General features: G+C 45.3%; 1 protein-coding gene across 1 annotated transcript in view; it reads left to right on the forward strand.

Moving 5' to 3' along the window:
* The first annotated feature begins 6,348 nt into the window (after positions 1–6,348).
* The window catches only part of SCAMP4 (secretory carrier membrane protein 4), a 29,489-nt gene continuing 18,104 nt past the window's right edge, over positions 6,349–17,733 (forward strand). Inside the window, 4 exon segments of the mRNA XM_073324463.2 lie at positions 6,349–6,483; positions 6,485–6,506; positions 11,412–11,518; positions 15,333–15,390. Coding sequence (XP_073180564.2) covers positions 6,349–6,483; positions 6,485–6,506; positions 11,412–11,518; positions 15,333–15,390 — 322 coding nt within the window.

The raw sequence follows: 17,733 nt of genomic DNA on the forward strand, positions 1-17,733 counted from the left end.
AAGACATTGTAACCCAACCTGCCAACGTGCAGGAAGCAGGACTTTTTTCTTTTTCAAGGCACTGAATTGTTGGTGAAATGAATTTTTTTTTTTTTAATACATAAACCAGTTTGTCAAAACTCATAGAGTTTTGGCCCTTTCCACAAGTGACATCAACCTCCAACAGCTGAACGAGAGTAGGGCATGAGTGATTATTTTAAACAACCTGTTACAGCTGAGATCTTCAAAGCCACCTAGGGGATTTAGGCATGTTGAAATGAATGGGAGTTGGACATCTAACTCCTCTAGGCGCTATTGCAAATCTCCACCTACATGTGTACCGTATATACTTGCATATAAGCTAACCCCTTGTATAAATCACCCCCTAATTTAGCACTGCAAAGCTCAGTGTCCCACGTAGGCCAGTTTCCCTATACTCTTGTTCTGGCTGCACTGTCTACTTCCACCCCCACCCCACCCCCCAGCTTTCCGAACCTTATACACCTTTCCCTCTGCTTCTCTCACCTTTGCCCTTTCTGTTCAATGTTATTCCCAGTGTAGTCAAGGATAGTTTTGCCGGTGGGACCTGATACACCTAGCTGCTGAGCACCCTCATCTCCCACTGACTTGTATGCCACTTGACGGTGCTCTGCACCTTGCGGGATCGGGCCCCAGGTTCAGTCACTGGGTTATCATAATCACCGTACTAGAGTGGCATAGGAGTGTTTCACCCACCTGCCTCGCAAATTAATGTCTTGGCATTCTAACAAATGTAATGAATGTGCCCCTTCCCCCATACGGGAAGGAAACTGGGACTTGCAGGGCTGAAAGTAGGGACCTCTATTGCTTGAGCTAAAGGAGTAACTCCACAGGCTGGTAGCAATAATGGCTCTTATCCACTTATGTGGGTAAGAGATTAGAGGCAAGGCCTGTAACATATGCTGCACCAATGGGGTATACACACATTTCTCAGTTTATATGCCAGTATACATGGTGGGCCTTAGTGTAAATGAGATTAAGGCCTTTTTACACCACTCTGGCAATATGAAGTGGACTTAAAGTGCAATTACACACAGTTTAAGGCCCCTTTATGCTGTCAGAGTGGATTAAATGAGGCTCAGTGTAAGTGGGAATCAGACCTGGTGGATACATGCCCATACACACACACCAAGCGATACAAAGGTAAGATCACAGGTAACATTTTCAAAAGTGCCTATGTGACTTAGGCACTTAAACACCTTTGAGGCTCTTGGTCTGAATACTACAGATTTTGGTGGAAGTCAGACGTCTACATCCCTTTGAGAATGGGGGCCTAGGAACCTAAGTGCTGTTTTCAAAAGAAACTTGGGTACTTAGGAGCCTCTAACTTTCAATGAGTCTTAGGCTTCCACGTCATTTTGGCCAATGACTCTTAAGAGCCTAAGTCAGGTGCTTTCGAAAATTTCACACCAAATATCTCTGACTCATAGCTCCAGGCTGAGCAGGCTTTAGATAGTTGGATGAGTTTCTTTCATTTGCTTTCCTTTTTTATTTAAAAAAAAAAAAAAAAAGTTGAATTGTGGAACCAAACAAAAAGTGAGAGCTCACTATTTCCCAGATGAAGATCTAATATATTGTTTTATATGAACATTTAGCTGAGTGTGTTTTTCCACCTCTAGACCCCTCACACTGTGTATAAAAAGAAGAAATGGCTAATATATATTCTTGTGAATGTTGGTGCAAAAGAGAAAATATAGAACATTGCAGTCAGTTTTATGTTATTTTTTATCTATATGAATGAAAGGAAGAAATGCAAAGCATTTTTCCATCTAACACAACACACACACCCCCACCACCACCACCTGTAGGTACAGACAGGTTTTATGGAAATGTTTTACTTTTTAGACTTAGGAAAACACTTCTGTTCTCATTGAATGTCCTGTCTTGTAAGATGCATCCGATGAAGTGAGCTGTAGCTCACGAAGGCTTATGCTCAAATAAATTTGTTAGTCTCTAAGGTGCCACAAGTCCTCCTTTTCTTTTTGCGAATACAGACTAACACGGCTGCTACTCTGAATCTTGTAAGATTGTAATTTCTATTTTTTTAAAGGAAAAAAAAAAACCTTAGAAAATAATTAAACTTCCTCTTATGAATTGGCCAGCTAGGAAGGGGCGGGTGGGGGAGGGGAAATGTTCATTTAAGGCGCGGGGGAGGGGGCTTTGTTTGGATTTTTCATAAAAGTACTATAATGTATGGGGGCGACCTTTTAATGAGGTGGATTCTATAGAGATATAGATGTATATTGCACAAGATTTATGGAAAGAAAAATAAAGTCTGTTTTACAGGAGGAAAATGTGTTGGAAGTATTGAATTTGACTCCTGTTTCTTAGCAGAAAGCCCACTTGAATCCAGGGAGAGTCTTTTCATGGATTTCAAGGGGCTTTTTGGGACAGGCTGTCACTGAAACCCCATTCACAAGGTACTCAATGCCTGACTTTAAGCACCGATGGTACTATTCACATCCTTACAGTTGGGCATATGCTTACGTGCCTGGTTGAATTGGCAAATTGCCTGAGGGAAAGTGCTGAAGGGAAGTTGTACGTGGTGAGTTACTGTCCAGTTCTGGTACCCACAATTCAAGAAGAATTTTGATAAATTGGAGAAGGTTCAAAGAAGAGCCATGAGAAAGATTAAAGGACTAGAAAACCTGCCTTAGAGTGACACACGCAAGGAGCTCAACGTATTTAGCTTAACAAAGAGAAGGCTAAGGAGTGACTTGATTACCGTCCTAAGTACCTGCCTGGGGAATAAATATTTAATAATGGGCTCTTCAATCTTTCAGAGATAGGTCCAATACAATCCAAGGGCTGGAAGTTGAAAGCCAGACAAATTAGACAGGAAATAACGTGTATGTTTTTAATTAGCAATCTACCAAGAGTCATGGTCTCCATCGCTGAAAATCAAGAGTGGCTGTTTTTCTAACAGATCTGCTCTAGGAATGATTTGGGGGCAGTGCTCTGGCCTGGGCTACGCAGGAAGTCAGACTTAGATGATTACAATCCTTCCTTAGAATCTATGAATCTAGGGAAACGTGAGCTGCTGCTGAGATCTGAGGAAACCTGCAAGGAGGCCTGGATAGAGCTGGGGAACCCTGCCAGATGGTAGGGAAGCTTGTGCAGGTCCCCTAGGAATGAGCGGAAGAACCTGCATGGTCAGTGTAAGGCAGGCCCAGAAGCAAGGGGTTGACTCCAGAGGGAGAGACCTACGAGCAGGGGTAGGAGGATTGTCAGGTTTGGAGATCTGGGGAGTATAAACACTGCAAGGAACCCTCTGGCAGAAGACCTGAGTGCAGGGTTGTGGGAGGTTCCCCTGAGCAGGGGCTAGCAATCAAAGGGGAGGAGGCCTGGGGGAGTGAAATATTGCAGGGAGCCCTCTCATGGGAGACCTGATTCAGGACTTTACAGGAGAAGACTTGTGGGAGAGAAGCAAGTCTGGGAACTCTCAGGTGGATGCCCTGGAGAGTGGGGCCCTGGAACAGGGGCTAAAGGAACGAGGACAGAGTGATTAACGACTGTAAGGTGGGTGACCTGGGAAAAGTGACCTTTGAATGGGATTGAGGAGCTGCTGCCTTGTCACTTTGTTTTGGGGAGGAACTGTTTTCCTATGAGGGATCTGCAGGCTGTGGTACTTCCCATGAATAAAAAGGGTTTGAATTTCCTACTGAGAGACAATATTCCTTAGAGAGGAGAATCAAAGAGGAGCTAAGGCAGGCATGTCTGCTGTGGGGCTGGAGGGTGCTCAAGCAGGGGCTGTCCAGGGACAGGGTCTGAGCTGGGATTTGTCTGTCTTGGGTCAGCCCAAAACTCCTAGCACATCGTTTCACCCCTGCAACACAGCCTTAACTGTGCCCTCTTTGAACAATACCTCCCTCCACACCAGGCGATTTTTGTACATGTGCTTTTTAGGGGGCTATACCTCACAAACACCTGGCTCAAATAACCCCAAATTTGGACCACTTCCTCTACCTTATGCCCACATGAAGCCCAGCACGTTTTGAGACACTCTGAGTTGGCACATGGATTTTAGAGCACTTAGACTAAGCCATCTTTTAAACAGTAAGCGACTCTCATTCTTGTGTGTTTGTTTGGGGTTTGTTTGTTTTGGGGGTTTTTTTTGTACAAAATGCTTTCAGTAAAAATGTTCAGTTTTACAAAACTGAAACTTTATATCGAAATTGCTCAGTTTCTGATTTTTCATGGACACTGTCAGGAAATTTCAATACATTCAAAATCAGAAAATCTTCATTCCCATTTGAAATAACCTTTTTCATCAAAAAAGAAGTGCTGAAAATTTTTCTTGCCAGCCAGCCCTACATATAACAAGCTGGAAATCCATTATGAATGTTTAATATCCACAGATGTGTGTAAACTGGCTAAAAATTTAATTATAGTGGAAGTGCTCCTCAATAAACAGGGACACATTAAAAGGTAGCGATAGGTTTTGTGCAATGTAACTCTCCTTCTTCCCCAGTGCAGCCCAGTCAAGCTTCCAGCCTTCTGGGTTTTCGGATGCTTCACTAGAACAGCAGTCCCCAAACTTTTGAGGGTCACACCTCCCCGGAGCCAGGGCAGGATCAGGGCTACAGCTCCGTGGAAGGAGGGGGAAAGCGGACAGGGATAAGGGGGTTGAGGCTGGGGCCGCAGCTGGGCGTTGGGGCTGGGGCCGCGGCTGGTGCAGGGCCAGAAGTGGAGCCACGCCGAGGCTGGGGACGGGGACAGGGACAGGTGTGGGGCCGAAAGCCAGGGACGTGGCTGTAGGCAGGACCAGAGCAGAGCTGGGGGTGGCCTAGGCCCTGCCATGCCCCCCAGGGGGGCACATCCCCACAGTTTGGGGACCTCTGTACTAGAGACAGAATGAGCTCTGCTGGCTTAGAGCTGAAATCCTGACTTTGCTTCAGCCATTCTCACACAGGGACGTGAGACATTGGACCTGATTCTCCTGTGCCTTGCGTACTTGTTAAGCTTGGAGTAGCTTCATTGGGTATTTTTACACTACAAAAAAAGGTGTATTCTTAATTCAGGTTAGCTAACCTGTGTTAGTTAACTCAGATAAAACAGCAGTGAAGACACTGCAATTTGGGTTGGCAGCTTGAGCAGCTAACCTGAGTTAAAGGGCAAGTTGCAGTGTTTTCACTGCTATTTTAACCTGAGTTAGCTAACCCGAATTAAGAACAAGCCTATGGCTGGCTCTGGGCAGGTGCCATTGCTGGAGAAGAAAAGGGATCTTAAGTGGCCGCTAATTGCCAGACCTTCCTTTCATGGTGCCAGAGGGGAGTTGGTGCATTGCCTACTGCTGCCAAAGGGCAGTGAGATCCGGCCAGCCCAAGCCTGTCCGTCTACCAAGACCCAAATGTGAGACACAGCATGTGCCAAAGCCCCACAACCGAGGGTACACAGGAAACCTGAAATACTGCCAAGTTATTTCCCTCAGTGTCAACAGCTCCTTTCATAAACTCAGGGCTTGGCTACACTTACATTTTATAGCGCTCTGACTTGTTGGCTCAGGGGTGTGGCGGCCCCGGAGCGGCAGGCTGCCAAGACCAGGTGCTCCAATACATTTGTTAGTCTCTAAGGTGCCACAAAAGTCCTCCTTTTCTTTTTTTTGAAGACCAGGTGGGGGTGCTAAGGAGCAGAGGCCTAAAGGGGGTGGGGGGTGCAGACGCCAGCCCCATCAGTGACCCCAGGCAGGGCCAGCACCTGAGACAGGGAGCTCAAGTGACGCCCCCACGCAGGGCTGCCCAGAGGATTCAGGGGGTCTGGGGTCTTCGGCGGCGGGGGTCCTTCCGCCCCGGGTCGTCGGGGCACTTGGCCGAACACCGGGAGCGGAAGGGCCCCCGCCGCCGAAGACCCGGCTGCACCCGGCGGGTCCTTCGCTCTGGGTGCGTTTGGCGGCACGGAAGGACCCGTCGCCAAAGTGCTGCCGAAAGCTCCCCTGGGGGCCCCGGGGCAAATTGCCCCACTTGCCCCCCCCCGGCGGCCCCGCCCCCACGTCCCCTGGCTTGGGCCAAAACTTTTAAACTCTGGGGCCTAGTGGCGCCCCCCCCCCCCCCAGTCTGGCACCTAGGGTGACCAGATGTCCCGGTTTTATAGGGACAGTCCCGATTTTTGGGTCTTTTTCTTACACAGGCTCCTATTACCCCCCCCCCCCCCCCCCCCGCTCCCAGCGTAAGGCCAGCCCTGGCTCCGCCGTTCGCACCCCCGCGCCTCCCCTCCCTTATAAAATTGTCCCCCGCCGGCCGCCGTAGGCCAATATCCGCCTGCCACGCCCCCCCGGCTTCAGGCCACGCCCTCTGACTTCAGGCCGCGCCCCTTGGCCCGCTCCTTGGTCACATGACGCCGTGGCCGCCGAGGGGCATGTTGGGAGAGGTAGTCATCCTCGCGGCTGGCGGGGGCGGCTATAAGCCGTCCTGGAACTGCAACTCCCGGCGTGCCCCGCGGCTGCTGCTAAGGCCGGGAGGGAGCGGAGGGCTTCGGCGGCTGGTGCGGAGGTGAGGGCGATAAACAGCCGAGCGGGTGGCTACCCCCTGCGGGGAATGGCTTGGCGGCCCGGGAGCGGCCCCTCGCCCCGGTTAGGAACCAGGACCCCCCGCTGCCGAGCAATTAATGGGGGGTGCAGCCAGGCCAGCCCCCCCCTCAGCCCAGGCGAGCAATTAATGGGGGAGGGGGGGTGCAGCCAGGCCAGCCCCCCCCTCAGCCCAGGCGAGCAATTAATGGGGGAGGGGGGGTGCAGCCAGGGTAGCCCCCCCTCCTCAGCCCAGGCGAGCAATTAATGGGGGAGGGGGGTGCAGCCAGGGTAGCCCCAGCCCAGGCCAGCAATTAATGGGGGAGGGGGGTGCAGCCAGGCCAGCCCCCCCTCCTCAGCCCAGGCGAGCAATTAATGGGGGAGGGGGGTGCAGCCAGGCCAGCCCCCCCCCCAGCCTAGGCCAGCAATTAGTGGGGGAGGGGGGGTGCAGCCAGGCCAGCCCCCCCTCCTCAGCCCAGGCGAGCAATTAATGGGGGAGGGGGGTGCAGCCAGGCCAGCCCCCCCCCCAGCCCAGGCGAGCAATTAGTGGGGGAGGGGGGTGCAGCCAGGCCAGCCCCCCCTCCTCAGCCCAGGCGAGCAATTAATGGGGGAGGGGGGTGCAGCCAGGCCACCCCCCCTCCTCAGCCCAGATGAGCAATTAATGGAGGAGGGGCTGTAGCCAGGCCAGTCCCCCTCTCAGCCCAAGTGAGCAATTAATGGGGGTGTAACCAGGCAGACCTCTTCTCCCCCTCTCGGCACTGGGGACTGATTGGATTGGAAACACTTCTGTGCCCCCCCATGATCTGTCCCCCAAGTCTGACTGTTCAGCAACCATCTGTCAGTGGCAGGTTCCCGCCCATATTTTCTCTGCCAAGTTTTGCACCTTGTTGCATTGTGATTTGTGGTGAGTTGGGTGTGTAACTTCCTGGTTTGTGGATGAAAACGACCAGTTTGCATGTATGACAGTTGGGGTAATTCTGTATTATGAATGTACAGCAAGTAAGGGTGGGAGTGCTGTCTTGTATGTGGTGCAGGTGCAAGGAGAGGCTGGTTGTACAGGGAACGTAAGGGAAAGTCACATCTGTAATGCCTGGGGGTTTTGCACGTGTGGTGATTGCAAGAAGGGTGGAAGTTTTTTCAAAGCGTATCCTTGGGCTCTAGTAGTTCTAAGAGGAATGGTTTTCCTCCCCCTTCCCCCTTTTTGTTCTTGACTGCGAAACACTTTCAGAATATATTTAGCAAAAAGTATTTCTCTCATGCTGTAGTGATGAGACCTTTGTGGTTTTTATCTGTGCTGTAGACATTTGACATGTAAATAATTGATGATTTATTTTTGTGTGTGTTTTTAATTTTACTTTGGGTGTTAGTGTTTGTCTGCTGCAGAGGTCCCATTTGTAGCTAGGCCAATCTGAGTAGTTTACTCTTGGGGGAATTCTGCATCACTGTGTGTGCACAGAATTCATGTTCCCGCCCCCTGCAGATTTCTTTTCTTTCCTGCAGAAAAATGACTTCTGATGAGGGAGCAAAGGGAAGCCACAAGAGCAGCCACGCACACCTTCCTGGCAGCACAAGCAGGTCGGTTCAGCGCCTAGAGCAGCCAATAGAGATGTAAAATCACCACCGGGTGTGTGTGAAGGGGTGGGAAGTTGTGAGAGAGACACTGTCCTTCTCACTCCCTATTGCGGCACTCTTGGCTTGGAGGGGCAAGGCTTCAGGGTGTGTCTGAGGCGGCAGGCGTGGCGCAGACTGTCCCCTCAGAAAGAGCAGAACGTAGCAGCCTGCCCGCTTAGTGAATTGTTCCCGTTGCCTTTGTGAATTCCCCCAGGAGTATAAAACAGGTGTAAAAGTTTTAAGGCTTCTTTATATGGTCAGAGTGGTGTAAAGGACAGTATGGCCTTATAAGTGCATATGGTGCTTTACTGATTACAACTGGTCTAAATTATTGGACTGAAAAGAATTCTTATCAAAATGTGCTCTATGAACTGCTTGCTACTGACTTCTCTGGAGATGGTTAGTAGCCAGTACAAATTGTGAGTTTGATTCCCCAGCCCTCACTTGCTCTTCAGTTGCCTATGATGTAACACTGAGCATATGGCTGCATATATTTGTTGACTAATAACTAGAAATAAAGGGTCAAACCTAGCTACATTACTGTTAGGCAAGGAGGTTTGGGGATTTCCTCCCATGCTCCATCCACTGTGTTGTACTTTAAATAAATTACCTAAATAATTGAAACCAACATGATTATATTGCGTTGTTTTGACAAATAAAATATGCAGAATTTTAAAATATTGTGCATAAAATTTTTAATTTTTTAACACAGAGTTCCCCCAGGAGTAGTAGTTATAATGCAGTGTGAGAGCACAGAAACACACAAGTTGGAAAAGCAAGTCTTTCTCTCCTCTGGGGCCCTCTGCTGCAATCTCTTACTCCTGTGAGTAAGGCTTATTCACAGGAGTAATCCCATTGAAGCCAGTGTCTGTCTGTCATGTTTTTGTAGTGTGGGATCTTGCTCGATCTACTGCGGTAGGATATGGGGCTGTAAATTCCTCCAGAACAGGTGTTGTGTTGGGCTTCCATAAACTGCCTTCTGCAAGTGCCAGATAGGCGTTGAGAGGGAGCATAGCAGTAGCATATGTTGTAAGTAGGCTTGGCAAAACTTGGTTTTTATTTTTTTATAATTTTGACAGATAATATTAATGTCTATTTTAAGCATTTTAAATCTTTGTATCAATTTAAATTTTTACAGTTGCAGGAAATTATGGGGGGCAGGCAATAATTAATGACAGTAAACATCAAGATTCAAAAAGTTGAAGTTTTATAACTATTAAAACACAAATTGTCAGCATCACATGTCAAAATAAATATCCTTCAATCAAATTCTAATAAATTCTCAAGCACCGTTTTTCTTTCTTTCTGATCTGTAAATTTTGCTTATTCTTGATGGAAATATTTTTTTGTCAGTTTGGCTGTGTGTGGTGAAATTGACACTTATCAGTAAAAACCACATCCTTCCGAGCCTGACTGTAAGCCGTAGACATCCTTGGAAATCTAATTAACATAGAGCAGTCTCAAGGCTGTCTAATTGACAGAAGACAGAGGGTGTTTTTGTCCCATCTTTCCAGCAACTCAGGATTAGGAGGGTGCAAAGGTGAAAGCCTGTCAGTTAAGACTATGCTCCCTCTCTAGCCTGACAGTGAAACTGGCTATAAACAAAAGTGAAATTGAATTCATTTATTTTGATTATCCATCTTTCTGTTTCTCTTCTAGGTACTCATATGGCCTCCATTATCTGAGTGCCTCACAATCTTTAATGTATTTATCCACACAGCAGCCCTGTGAAGTAGGGCTGTGCTTTTATCCCCATTGTACAGATGGGAAGCTGAGGCATAGAGAGACTAAGGGGCAGATATTTAGAAGTAGTTAGGTGCCTAACTCCCATTGACTTCAGTGTGATTTAGGTGGTGCCTAGATACTTTTTAAAAATCTGGCCTTAAGTGGCTTGCTGAAGGTCTCACAGGCAGTTTCTGACAGAGCAGGGAATTGAACCTGCCTCTCCCAAGTAACTCTCTAATCTAGGAACAAAGCGCATAGGCCATACTTGCAGGTTGTCGGGGAGTCTTATCTTGGGGCAAGCAATAGCTACATGGGGAACAAAATATTGATAACGGGTTCTTCAATCTAGCAGACCTAGTTAGAACAAGAACTAATGGCTAGAAGTTGAAGCTAGAAAAATTCAGACTGGAAATAAGGTGCAAGTTTTTAATAGTGAGAGTAATTAGCCATGGAACAATTCACCCAGGATTGTGGTAGATTCTACATCACAGACCATTTTTAAAGCAAGATTAACTATTTTTCTAAAAGATCTGCTCTAGTTCAAACAGGAATTAATGGATGGAAGTGCTATAACGTGTTATCCAGGAGGTAAGACTAGATGATCATAGTGGTCCCTTCTGGCCTTATTGTCTATGATTATGAATCTAAAAGTCTCAGGTTAGCATCCTAACAGCCGGACTGTCCCTTCTCCAAGCTAAGAGAAATTCAAAAGATCAATGAAAGGCACAAACAGCGAAAAATAAATCCAATTTAAAACCTTCCCTTCTGACAAGCTAAGATATTACAACATAGGTAAAGAAATACATGTATTTATTACATATGACTTTAAACATGATGTATCCCTTTAATGTAGTTTGTTGCCTGCTTCCTGTGCAGACAACAGTGTCCTGTTTCTTGCATTTTTAAAACAGAAAATGTTACCCTCAACAGGATACAAGGGCATTTTGTATTTTTGAAATGGAGACAGTAGCAGCTTTCATTGAACCCCATCTTGGTTTTGTGAGTCATGTGAATTGGACTGTAAACTTTGAGTTATTCATGTTTGCTTAGGAGCATAGTGAAAAAGGGAAGAGCATTTTACATCCAGGTTTCCTTTAGTTTCCCCCCAGCAAGATGGATTTTAATTGAAAAGTCTTGGCTGCAGAGAGTGGTGGGGTGATGCATTTTTAATCTGTTCTTTTCAGTTGACTTAAAGTTTCTATATGAATGTACAATAGAACTTACGTTTCTGTTAGTATCTTTCATACAACTGTATCACAAGACATAAGTCAGTTACGGTATCTGTGTGCAGATGTAAATGCTCATCCATATGTCTTCTTGCTTAACTGCTTATCAATATTTGCAGTTCAGCTGTTTCACTACACTTGTATCTTGCAGCTGGAGTTCACTGATGGCTAAGACTTCTTCAAATAGAAATATAGCATTGTATGAGCTATATATGCTCAAGTCAGTGAGAACTGAGTAACGTTGTCACCTTGCAGGAGCAGGATCTTTCTTCTGTTTTATCATAAATCTAAGGTGTCTTCTCCTCGAACACGCAGTCATGTATTTGCAGGAGTCCCTGGCAAAATAAATGACAAGTTGGGAGTGTGTAATAACGACTCAATTACCAAGCCATTTCAGAGCACTAAAGAAAAGTACTTCAAGGTCCAAGCCAACAATGTGAGTGCATATCCTCATACGAAGAGTTTGAGCTTGCTTCTACTGAAGTCCATGGCAAAGCGAACAAATGAGAGGAATCTAAATAAATTGTGGAACCTGGTCCTGCAACACTTAACTTGCTCATTGGCTTTGTCTTCCTTGCAAAAAGGTGGAGGTTTTTTGGTTTTGTTTTGTTTTTTTTATATTGAAATTGCTATTTCAAAAAAACACCTTTTTTGGAGTGAAAACGCTGACTTCAGTGACCTTACTCAAGTAAGTAAGGGTTGCAGAACAGGGCAGGCTGCTGTATTCATTCATGTGCAGTGGTATAAAATCATATGTGAAATTTAGTAAGAGTTTGAGCCTGGTCTACACTTAAAATTTAGATTGACATAGCTACCTCAATCAGGGGTATGAAAAATTCCCACCCCTTGAGCGTCATAGCTGTGCCGACCTAATACCCAGTGTAGATGCTGCTGTGTTGACAGAAGACTGCTTCTGTTGACCTCGCTCAGGGAGGTGGTGGTCTACTCTATACTAATGGTAAAATCCCATCCATCAGTGTACAGTGTGTACACTAAGGGGTTATGCTGGCATAGCTATAATGACATAGCTATGCTGGTATAGTCCCCATAGTGCAGATATACCCTAGGAAGGTTAATGAGGATGAAGAGTTATCTTCTCTAAGATGCTTTTAATTAATTATAACACTTTTTAGTGAAAACAACATATGGGGAAACTGAAACTCTGGGATGTTGTGACATGGCTCTCTGCAATGCCAAGGATATAATCCAGGAATTCTCCTCGGTTGCATGCTCTAAGCACTATACTGTTCCCCCTCCCGTTAGGACTTTAAGGACTGATTAGCGTGGTAGCACACTATCTGCATCCCTCCGGCCTGAAAAAATGACCTCATTTGTTTACTGATCTTTCTTTCGGTAATAGATTTTTCTTTCTATTGACATTTTAATGTAATTGGTTGAATTATGTGACTTGTTCTTTCCAAAAAATGTTATGTTTTGTCAAAAGCAGCTGCGTGTGGTAGGGCCAAATTTAATTTGAACTTCTGTCTTCGTGCTTTATTTCCTGTTTACACAATACAAAAGGAACAAGGCAAAGCAAAAAAATAAGCCTCAATTTATGAATCCATGTTTTAAGTTTAAAATGCCTGTCGGAGCGTGAAGAGGCGGTGGTGGCTGGTTGTTTGTATTCTGATAGTCCTTAGGGCCCCAACTGAGATTGGGGTCCCATTGTGCCAGGCACTATGCAAACACATAGTAAGGGACAGGTCAGGCCTCAAAAGACTTACAATTTACATAGGTCTTGTCTACGCTAAATTTAACTAGTATAGTTAGTGATGCAACCTCCCTAGGGAGGATGCAGTTACATCAGTATAAAGATGCCTTATACCCCATATCTCTCTTCCTGGATGGGAAGAGGAATTATCTATACCAGTATGAGTCATCTTTGTACCAGTATAACTGTCCACATTAAAGCTATGTCAGCACTAGCTTTAACTTTTGCTGTTAACACTTATGTCGCTCAGGTGTGACCCCAACCGACATAAATTACACCGACAGAAGCGCTGGTGTGGACAGCGCTCTGTTGGCAGGAGATGGGGGTTGGGATGGTTTAATTATGTCAAAGGGAGAGCTCTCTCCCGCCAGCATAGAGTGGCTACATGGGAGATCTTACTGCAGTGCAGCTGCATCGTTACTGTAAGGTGTCTACTGTAGACATAGCCTAAGGATTGTACCAGTATAACTAGATCAGTGTTCCCAAAAAAAAAATCATATCACTAAGCAAAATAGATATACTGGTGCAAAATGACAGGTTTCAGAGTGGTAGCCATGATAGCCTGTGTCAGCAAAAACAACGAGGAGTCCTTGTGGCACCTTAATATAGGGAAATTACATTTTGTAATGACCAGGACATTACAAAACTGAATTTCCCCCTACTATTACTCACACCTCCTTGTCAATTGTTTGAAATGGGCCACCCTCATTACCACTGCAAAAGTGATTTTTCCTCCCTTGGTAGTCTACTGTTAATTGAATTGTCTCATTGGACTGACACCCACCCCGCCCTGCCACTTCGTAAGGTACCTCCCATCTTTTCATGTACTATGTATATATACTTGCTACTGTATTTTCCACTCCATGTATCTGATGAAGTGGGTTTTAGCCCACGAAAGCTTATGCTCAAATGAACTTCTTAGTCTCTAAGGTGCCACAAGGACTCCTCGTTGTTTTTGGTGCAAAATGTGTGCAGACCAAGTGATAGACAAGACAAAGGGTGAGAGAAGAAACAGAGGGTCAGAGATGTAAAGTGAATTGCTTCAAGTCACAACAATTCAGTGGCTGTTCTTCTTACTCTCAAGTTCAGTTTCCTGGTCTCAAGATCACACTGCGGTGTGAGGTGGAACTTTGTATGTGTCTGTTGTTTGTCATATTAAAGTAAGGGCTGACTTTTTTCTTTCATTTTACTAGTTATTTTTGTTGGTACTTAAAATTCTGGTTTAGAACTGTGGCCAAAACAAAGAGGGTTTTTTTTGTTTTTGTTTTTTAAAGGATTCTTTGTTTTCAACTGGGATTTACTGAAAGCATTGGCACACGTTTTCTGTTCTTTAAATATCAAGTAGATAGAATCAGCTATCTGTGGTTCAGGATCCAAACCTGCAGCTTTTACTCACACAGTTAATTCCACTGAAGTCAGTGGAATTGCTGAGCAGAATAAGGGTTGCATGATTGAGTCCTCCAAGAATTGCAATAATAAGAATGGTTCCCCACCCTCTCCCCATTAAATCTTTATTTGTAAAGTCTCTGAATATTTTTGCATGATTTTTTTTAAAAAAAATTAATGATGGAATGTGTGACTTCTCTGGGAGTTCTGTACTGCAGTCTGGTTCCTTGCCAAACTGTTATGTAAAAGAATTCTCTGTGAAGATAAACTATGTTGTCAGTTTCTGTGTTGCATCTGTGATTTTTTGGGGGAGGGGAGAGATGTTTTTCTTAGCAAACAATGGGTTAATAATTGAGGCCTGGTCTGCAGTGGGAAATTTTATCAGTATAACTACTACCTCTCTCCGCGTAATTTTCATGCCTCCAAGAGAGGTAGGTATACCGACCTAACCCCCCGGTGTAGATATTGCTAGATCAACGGAAGAATTCTTCCATCAACCTAGCTACCGCTTCTTGGGGAGGTGGACTACCTATTCCAATGGGAGAACCTCTCCCATAGACATAGGCGGTGTCTACATCAAAGCACTATGGCGGCGAAGCTGCTGCTGTAGCGTTTTAAGCGTACTCATACTCTAACAGTTATGAAAGTGCCATGGTGAGCTGGGGAACAGTCAAATCATGTCTGCTGGTCTGGCACCAGTTTCTTCCCCTCTGAGTTTTTGTTTGCTTGGACCTGAGTCCAAACCAGGCTCGTTTGTTTCAACTTGTCTGCCTTCAGCTGGAATGTGCATGTGTTCTGGCAGCAGTTTCCTGTGCAACCTCTGACTGTGCCAGGTACATTTAGCAATAAAGCTGCTAAAGTTGTTGACCGTGAGGTTGTAATTAATTAAGCCTTCAAATGTAGCATCCCATTAATACAAATGGGGTAATTCATATTTCTCTTAGTGATACTGTTTGAGCCTGCCCACTCTGTACAGTTAGAAACAAACAGTGTGCACTGGAAACGCTATGCTGGCAGTCAAGAGCTAGAATAACGAATTTTTGAAAAAATGTGGACTTCGTTGAAAATTTTAAAATGCCTTTAAAATTGGGGTTTCTGTGAATGTGGGTTACAATTATATGCGATTGATCTGATTTCTTTCTTTCTTTAATAGATTCATTGCTGTCTGATTTCAAAATTTCTCCAAGGAACATTTCTAGCAGAAATGGCAGGTAAAGAGCAGTACTAAATACGGAGAAATAAAAACGATGGCAGATAATGTTTCAGCAGTGTACAGTGATCAGCATAGTGGATTAGGCATGATAAGCTTTTCTTCTTCTCTCCATAGGCCCTTCACATCCCTTGTAGAGCCTTCTGGCTGCTCCCCTTTTCCTCCCTTCCGCATACTCCTATTTTACACTGTTTGTCCTCAAGGTCATTAACTGAGGTCCCCATCCTGGCCATAGAAGGCTGGATGTGACTTAGATGCTTGTGTGGAGGAAATTGGTCACTGCAGTCCCTTCCTACAGAAATTAAACGTCTGCTTCCACTAGCTGCATTATGAACTTTAACCAAGGGCTTAATTCTGCTCCCATTGAAAACAATAGCAAAACTCCCATTGACTTCACTGCAAGCTGGAACGAGTCCTGAGTTTATACATCCTCTAAAATTGACAGTGTTTTTTAGCAAACATTGTGCTTGCTGTAGTCTAAAAGTCTTGTCCTACAGCAAAAGCGAGTATTGTAGAAATCTCTGGGGCACGTGATCAGATCTGAGAGAGAATATTTTCTTACATTCCTGTTGTTCCGCTGAAGAAACCGCAAACAGTTTAAAATTGTATATGCACAGCAGCCCTAAAATGTAGCCAACTCTGGGGTGGGCGGTTAGCAGCCAACTGGCACACAGCGTGGTACACAACAATAGAGAATAATAGAGGAAAATTTTGGCCACTGACAAACGCCTCTAGCCAATTACCATGGGATCATTAATTTCCAGGCAGTGCAAAATGCAAAGTAAACATTATGGTACTAAATGTATCTACCTTAGAGAGCTGGAGGGCTTATCTGAATGTGCCAGGGTTTGAACCTGTGCTTCAAGGAAATCTATGGGCCAGATGCACTGGTGGCTTGCCGTCACGGAAATGCCGGTGAATGAGACCCCCTTGCGGGGAGGGAAGGAGAGAGGGATCTGCAGTAACCTAAAGTAGCTGCAACTACATTTTGGGAGGGGGGATAGAGAAGGGGCTAGCAGCACCCTGATAAAGAGGCTGTGGGCAGACTGTTCCTTTAGCATCACAGTGAGGCTGCTCTTATTGCTGGTGTTTCTATAGAGAGCAGTTCATTTTGCCAGAGCAGCTTTTTATCTTCTCACACAGAGATGATGGCAAGAGGGGGGAACTCTCTGGGCCTGAAAGGTCATGTTAAGACACTTGTCTTGTCTTCTGTGCCATTTGGAAGTTTTCCCAGGACATTTTTCTTCTCTTCCTCTGATTGTTTTTAATTCTGTTTTACTGAAATTGAGGACTTGAAACAATTAGTCACAGTGCCCTGGAATCAAACTTTTAATCAGCACTCAAAGGCAAGAACAAATATTCCCAAATATGTAGAAATGCACACATGGTTATATTAGATATTCATACATACGTATCTTCCCAGCAGCTAACAGCAGTTTGGATTACACAATTTAAGGACTCCTATTACTTTTTTAAAAATCAGAGGTTTAAAAAATAAAATGCATATAAGAAGGTAGATATCTCTCTGCTCCTTGTGTGGCTGTCCCTACTGTCTGTATAATGGTGTCTGAATTTATGGCTTGGTTTGCTAGGGCAAGGCTGAATGAGAATAGAAATGTTGGATTTGGAAGGCAAGAAGGCCATGATTTATGAATTTCATAACAGTAAAAACATCCCTGATATCTGCAGGGCAGATGGTCCATGAAGAGTTAGTGTGACTCATTTTCCCCTTTGACTGGATGGCATCCTTTTAGTATCATAGAATCATAGAATATCAGAGTTGGAAGGGACCTCAGGAGGTCATCTAGTCCAACCCCCTACTCAAAGCAGGACCAATCCCCAATTAAATCATCCCAGCCAGGGCTTTGTCAAGCCTGACCTTAAAAACTTCTAAGGAAGGAGATTCTACCACCTCCCTAGGTAACGCATTCCAGTGTTTCACCACCCTCCTAGTGAAAAAGTTTTTCCTAATATCCAACCTAAACCTCCCGCACTGCAACTTGAGACCATTACTCCTTGTCCTGTCCTCTTCTACCACTGAGAATAGTCTAGAACCATCCTCTCTGGAACCACCTCTCAGGTAGTTGAAAGCAGCTATCAAATCCCCCCTCATTCTTCTCTTCTGCAGACTAAACAATCCCAGTTCCCTCAGCCTCTCCTCATAAGTCATGTGTTCCAGACCCCTAATCATTTTTGTTGCCCTTCGCTGGACTCTCTCCAATTTCTCCACATCCTTCTTGTAGTGTGGGGCCCAAAACTGGACACAGTACTCCAAATGAGGCCTCCTCAATGTCGAATAGAGGGGGACGATCATGTCCCTCGATCTGCTCGCTATGCCCCTACT

This window comes from Lepidochelys kempii, chromosome 25 (assembly GCF_965140285.1).
Source record: "Lepidochelys kempii isolate rLepKem1 chromosome 25, rLepKem1.hap1, whole genome shotgun sequence".
In the NCBI taxonomy this organism is placed as follows: Eukaryota; Metazoa; Chordata; order Testudines; family Cheloniidae; genus Lepidochelys; species Lepidochelys kempii.